This window comes from Aphis gossypii, chromosome 2 (genome assembly GCF_020184175.1).
Source record: "Aphis gossypii isolate Hap1 chromosome 2, ASM2018417v2, whole genome shotgun sequence".
Lineage (NCBI taxonomy): Eukaryota > Metazoa > Arthropoda > Insecta > Hemiptera > Aphididae > Aphis > Aphis gossypii.
In genome coordinates, this window is record NC_065531.1 from 14098568 (window position 1) to 14106083 (window position 7516).

A 7516-nucleotide genomic window follows, 5' to 3' on the forward strand; every position below is an offset into this window, starting at 1 on the left:
ATGATAAACGTTTTGAAGCCGATAAATCCTTTTCATTATTTTTAAAACGTTTTTTAAAATTGAGTAGGTACAGCAGTTATTTAAATGATTTTAGTTAAAAATATGATGTTATTGTTTTTTTATAGATGCATTATATATATTCATATCCTATATTATGCTGGAATAAAATTCTTTTAAAAATATAATAAATTAATAAAGATGTGTACTTTTGAGATATGTTATAGTTAGGAGTGGAAAATTATTTAATCGCTACGTGCCAATAATTACTTTTTTTTTTGAGTGTACCATGAAAAATGTTATATATTATAAGAAAAAAATTATCGTTATTTCATTGAATTATTAGTGTATTAAAATAAAAAATATTGTGTTAATAAATATATAATAAAAATATGTGTTATAAAAATATTTAAATTTTTGCGTGATCTCAAAATCTTTTCGCGTACCACTTCGGCAAATCGTGCCATGGATTTTCCATTCCTGTAATAAAGTAGTATAATAATATAGTCTATGTCAAAAGAATTTACTTTATAAAATTAAAATAAAAAGTTGTAAATTGTGCTCTTAAAATTATTGCTATAAAATGACCGTTTAGCATGGTAAATATTTTTGTATAACTTATTGATATTGGTTAAATTCGATGACTTATTTAAAAAAATTAGATAATGTACCTATTCACTATTCATAATATGTAAAATAGTTATATTTTAATAATTGGTTATAATAAGTAACATTAAATAATAAATATGATATTATTTATGTAATAATGTAGTGATTTTTAATATTATTATTATTATGTTATGTATGGTAGTATGAAATTTTTAATTTCTGGAACCACTGACCGAATAGCTGAGTCCAAATACTTTATCTCCGTATCGTAAAATTCATCGTTGTGGTTAATTTACTCATCTAAATTTAATATCTTTTATATATTTATATAAATTTAATATCGTCTTTATTTTTTACCGTTTATCCATTTTAATGTAATAATCCATATTTATAAAAATAAATATACAGATAACATGCAAATTTATCCTAATTATCCAGCTGCAAAGCCTTATTTGAAAAAAAAATAAATATATTACGCATAAAACAATACTATTGTGTATATAAATAACTATTTACATTCAAGTTTATAGCACATCATATAAATAACGTTTATAAAGGAGGTCGGAAAAATCGGTGGGATGGGAGGTAGAATACATTGAATTAATAGAGCTGAATACTGAATTTCAGTTGAATAAAAGATCTTAAACCTAAATAACCAATCCAGCATAACTAATTTAAAATATAATATTTGTATTATTATTATTATTTTTTTTGTAATTTATTAACTATTATTCATTATTTAATTATTATAAATGGAAGTTAATATAAAGAAAATTCTTAGGGTGTAATGGGAGTTACAGTCCTTTGATATTTTCAATAACGCATTATAATTTATTTTATATCTCATTATTTTCTCGATACTTTTTTCATTGATAGAATGACTATTATGGATAGGTATATAATATTTAACGCCTTCATACACGCATTATAATATTAACCTTATTACCTATAATTCTGTTTGATAATTAAAATATTATGTTTGTTTAATGTATAGTGTTTAAGTTCAAAAATCACAACCCATAAGAATTAAAAACATAAAAAAAAAATGAAATATTGAATTAGGTAATTCCAACTATTGGCTATGTTGTATCTACATAATTTTTTTATTATAAATTTATATTAACATTATCGTAAGAAAAAAGGTTAAGTTATTTGTAAAATCCATTCAGATATAATTTATATACTATTAGAAACATATTGACATGTTTATGTGTTTAGCTACCTTGAGTTACTAATTTAAGTTTACTTAAAACGAGTATTGTCATTTTAACACTGATTGTAGTCAGTTCATTAATCGTTGTATAATTTTATTTGTTATAAATAACACTTAAGGTATTTGCAATTGAGGGTTAATGGAAACAAAATTATTTTTTTTGTAATCTTTTCAATGTAAATTAAAAATAATAATCGAATTTAAAAAAGTACCGAACCGATAGTAGCATAATATGATAAAGTAGATTTAACATTTAACCATTCATACTAATATTTATTCTGTAGGTGGTCATATATTGCACTAAGGCTGCACGGTTCGTAAAACAGTGAAAAAAAAAATTATGTCAACATGAACGCGCACAGTGGAATATTTAATAATAACATCAAGCGTTAGTGATGGCCAAGAATGCGATAAAAATCACCAAAACGTTTACCACGTACGTTATTATAGTTTATCAGACATTTGTTTGTACAGCGTCTCAGATGCTCATCCGCACCATAGGCGTCAACTATATAATAATATATTAATACATGCTTGTTATACGTGTACACCAAATAATAAATATTCTACAAATAATAGTATATTTTAAAACAAATTCTTCTACTATAGATCTGCAAAAATTACGGGACGTTTTCAGCTGACAAAATATACTTTTATTGAAAATCGCATATAAAAAAAATGTAATAACTATATTTAAGGTCGTTTGTTACCAAATACACACATTGAAAAAATAACGTATGAACGCATACTCGCGTATCATAAATAAAATGAGTATAATATATTACAATTATTAATATAATGGTGTTTAATTTTTTTTAAATACATTTTTAAGGAACAAATAATTCACACTCGTATGATGTATGAATGCGAGCATGCATGTCGGATAACGAGTAAAAATCAAAAACATGATAATACGATAATATTCGTATTACCTATATTATTATTGTTATTATTAGTGCTATCTTGTCCATGTGTCGTCGGAGCGTTTCCGTGATCAATCGTTTCCGCGGCACCAGTGCAAACGCATTGATGAACACGATCGTCATATTTTGCAAGCCAGACTGCCGTTTTGTTTAAGAGAATTTTTTTTCTCGTTCCGACCGCGGACATCAAATCCAGGACAACGTGATCCCGCATCGCCACGACGCACGGCAATGTACCGAAGGACTGCAGTTTTCGCTCTATTGCAGTATAATATTATGGCGATATTTGCTTGTGATCTAAAGTCGGAGATCTCAAGATCGCAACGGTCCATTATCGACGTTCCGACATTTTTCGACGACCGTTTCGCACAGGAGCAGCGGCACTCGGTGGTCGGCTACGACGGACAGTGCAGACAAATGTTCGAAGAAGCTGTTGACGACGGACGTTGTTACTCATTGAATTCCAGAGCAAACTTCCAACTGCCGGCTCAACCCGAAAAACCGCGTAATATAATATATCTACATTCAGCTTACTCCTCTATTGTCACTATAGTAATTATATTATCGAACAAATAATAAGATTTATTATCGTAAAAATAAAGTAATGTTAGTATCTTATGGTTTGGTACAATATCAAAAATATAATATAATATTCAGTTAAGTCGCAGGCGGTAGACGGAGAATAAAATTGTAACTGCAGATATATTAAGTATATTATTGGCGTTACCGTAGAGTATATAATGATGAATATGCGTATTATTTATATATATCATAGTTGTACGAAATTATGTTTATAATATTCAATAATATTATAAATTTCTTACCAAACACAGTATACGAGTATATATACTGTTAATATTTGCCATTTGGTCATATTTGTATATCGTGAAACTGATATTGTTTTTTGTCAATTTTAAAGTTTTTAAGAGGTATTGTTATGGTTTTACATTGACGCATTAGTTAATATTGTCCCTTTAAACATTTTTCTATTTCCACTTAAGGTGGACAACTGGACTAATTAATGTTACATATTTTGGTAGTAATGCAAATAATTAAATAATTTTTTATATATCTATGAATATTATCGAGCATTGGATCCTCAAAAAGAGAGATCCATATCATGGTGTGCTAAAAACAAAAATAGCACGATCATTAAATAATAATAATACCTCTTATAGATTATAATATTGTTATTAATGATAATGAGCGTAGAAATTATAACTTAATTATGTTTATATTGTAGACTACAAAGTGTTATACTTTAGATATTCCCATTGTTTACTATAAATTTAATCATCATTTGTGATCATAATAATAATAATAGTAATAAAATATGAATACGATTAACTAATAATTGCATTTATAATTTTCAGGATACGTAAGAAATGATGATGCCTGGTGGTTAGCTGTAATCGAAAATATCAATAGAAACGATGAACAGTTACAACGCGAGACTGAGGAATCTAAGGAAACGTATAGGAAATGTCAATGTATTCTATCGTGTAGCCAATAAATTAGATTAGCTCATCATAGATTAATAGGTTAGATTATAAATTCTGTTTTTAAAAATGTATAAGAAAATTTTAAAAATCAACAGAAATATGCCAATATACCTACGTGTAATATGATGAGGCTGCCCATTGAGAACACCATTTATCAAAATTGATAAAATTAAAATTAAAATTATTATTACTTTTATTATATAAGTGTTATTATTATATTTACATTATTATTGCAATTATTTTCTTAAAAAAAACTTATATGTGTTATTTGTATTAATTATTTAAATTGTAAATTGTACTATGTTTTAAATTGTTGTAAAGGACTCCGTCCGTTAAAAATACATAAACAAATAAATATATATTGTAATATTCGATGCATATTACATATATTACTTCGTTTGTATTTGTAAATCGAGCAATACGAATTTTTGACACGTACTGTACTACGTTTAATGTGGATTAGGTTCTTAAGAAGAACCTTAGAAAAAACGCGCCACTTTGTGCAATATCCTTTTCTACATCCTTTAGACATTTCAAACACTGAGAAGTCAAATTATTGAGCTAAGGTGGTGAAATTACTTTCACAAATTATTAGAGTATTTTATATACCTAATACATAGTTTTCCAATTTTATCGTTAGATAGTATGGTATTAGTAAATGTGGTACTAGTCCAGTTGACCCCCACCTAGAAAGTAATCCCCCCGCCATTCAAGTTTAGTTGACGCCCGCCACTTACATCTTTCGTGTTTTCGATGTTATAAAATTATGTACTGCAGAGTTTTGGCCACCTGCATGTTATTTTTATTATTTTCTGCATATTTTATATTTTATGTATAATCATAAATGCATAATGTATTATTATTCTTAAATTTTTATATAGATTATTGATGATTATAATATTGTAACATGGAAAACACGAGAGGTTTAAGGTTTAAGTGGAGGGCGTCAACTAAACCTAAGTGGTGGGGGATTACTTTCTTGGCGGGGGTCATCTAGACCAATACCGTAAATATTATTTGTTTATTTGCTAGAAAAGGTTTTATTAGGTATATAAATAATCACGGATTTCTTATATAACAAACTGTTAGAATATTTTTTTACAAACATCACATGTAGTATAATTTATAAGAGCTTTTTAAAGTGTATTTCAATATAGAAGTCACGTGTATAGTTTGGACGAGACTCAAGTCTTGCCAAAAGGTACCTACGAAGTATACGACATGTTGCATAATATTATTATCACTCGACAAACGAAAATCGTGGAAATACTGCGTTTTCGCGCCTTTGACATATTTCTCGCTACGACACTCATTAGCGTGCACCTACCACAGACAGTTCTTGTTATTAACCATATTTTATTCGTATTATATCCAAGTTCGTATCCGTAAGACGCGTAGGTAGGTACAATATATGCGCACTTGGTGCAAACGAACACGGTAATATTATCATGTCGGTACGGGTTTTCGCAAAAACAAGCGTCTAATTGAGTTTAACGGGAACTATATTATATATACACAGTCGAATTTCAGGCAGCGCATCCATCGCTTTCCCGTGAAAGGGTTGCAGCGGTGATATATTCCTCGTATCTCGCGTGTGTCATACGCCCGTCCGTATATTATATACGGTATATACATGCAAACGGGCGGCCTTGGGCGTGCTTATGAAAGGCTCACAGCGGGTTAAATCACTAATTACCTTGTCATCCAGACAAGCCATTAGAAATGTCTCGTCGTCTTCTGTGTATATCATTATTATTATTATTATTGAGAAGCATACACCGCGCGCAGCGTGTATTATATTAATATCGCAAACACACACGCTCACACATCACCCCCTTTGCAAAAACTCAAAACGTTTTGCCGCTGCTGTTGCTTCCTGCGTCCTTATATTATATTATAAACACACACAGACACACACACACACAAAAACACACATACGTATACCTACGGTATTCGTATGGAGATTGGAGAAACGGCGTGTATGTGTGTGTGTGTGTGAATGTGCTGCGAGTCGTAGGAAATTCGCGTCGTCGTCGTCGTCGTCGCCAGCAAGGGGAGGTGCGTGCAGAAGAAGCAAATGTTATTATAACATTTGTCGCAAACGCACGACTCACGGTGCTGGCAAATTGGTCGCTTTTACGCGTGGGCGTGTGTGCTCGTCGCTTTGGTATATATACACAGAAATATACAAATATTGTACACGAGGGTCCGGTGCACGAGATTTATTCGACTATATGTATATACGCACATGCACGTCGAATTTACTATAACTCGATCAATCCTTGCTCTCCATCTCTCTCTCTCACCCTTTCCGTTCACCACATCCCCTAGCACTACTATCGTCCACCTATCCCTCATTTTTCTCTCCGCCATCGCACAGTGGTTTATTGATGCTAATGACAAGTAGTACGCATATCAGAGGTCTTACGCGGGGTGAACGTCCTATACACACATATATAGCTAGGTATATTTAGGTACTTTGGGCTGCAGGTGCGATTGCCATATAATTAATTTCGTTATATTATATTATTCTGTTTAAAAACGGCCGTTTTACCCTTTGAGCGGTTTTCGGAAGCTTATTATTTTTATTATTGAGAAGACGCAGGCGCGAACCATAAAAGTGAGTTCCACGTTCCACCACACCGGCCTGTTTAAAAGCTTGACTGAAATTATTTTACCCCCCCGTCGACTGTTTGAAATCATAAAATCGTTTGTCCTATTTAAAACTTATTATAAACGTCGTACGGCATTTAAAATGTACGTTTTTTTTCATCTAAAGCGACTCCCCGTCATTTTGTCAGAAAACTGCGCGTACCGTATTAAAAGGGAATTAATAACTTTAAATTATATGTCAGTTTTTTTTTTTTTTATAATTATTGTAATTTATTTTGCCATTATAAATTCATCGTAATAATGGTATCGAAAACGACTTTATTTGAAATGATAGTTAAAATAAGTTTAATATATAGATTTAATAAGTGGTCTGTGCGCAATAGTTTTTAGGTTTACTTTGCAGCCGTTGATAATAATCGTATTATGTGCCTAAAATACTTGAAGATTTTTTAAGCTGTTAACTTTTTAATTTAATCTATTACTATCTATTTAACAATTGGTATTTTTATTATTAAATTATTATACATAATTACATTCAGTAAAGTCGTATATTATTATAATTTATAATACAACATATTATTCTGTTGTATAATACCATATTTGTACAAGTCTTTGTCTATAATTTGATACGTAAACTAATTAATACGTTATATATTAAC

At 29.9% G+C, this 7516-nt stretch overlaps 1 protein-coding gene across 1 annotated transcript; it reads left to right on the plus strand.

Annotated features, from left to right (window-relative positions):
* Positions 1 to 2715: 2715 nt before the first annotated feature.
* Positions 2716 to 4566, plus strand: LOC126550145 (uncharacterized). The gene is made up of 2 exons (XM_050201150.1): positions 2716 to 3247; positions 4116 to 4566. The coding sequence occupies exons 1-2, from the start codon at positions 2974 to 2976 to the stop codon at positions 4253 to 4255; spliced, it is 414 nt and encodes a 137-aa protein (XP_050057107.1). The 5' UTR covers positions 2716 to 2973; the 3' UTR covers positions 4256 to 4566.
* The last annotated feature ends 2950 nt before the right edge of the window (positions 4567 to 7516 follow it).

Bases quoted from the DNA above. Each gene is read 5' to 3' on its own strand.
- LOC126550145 (XM_050201150.1), top strand. From the start codon at position 2,974: ATGTACCGAAGGACTGCAGTTTTCGCTCTATTGCAGTATAATATTATG. The intron at 3,248-4,115 runs GTAATATAATAT...TATAATTTTCAG, and splicing joins GGCTCAACCCGAAAAACCGC to GATACGTAAGAAATGATGAT.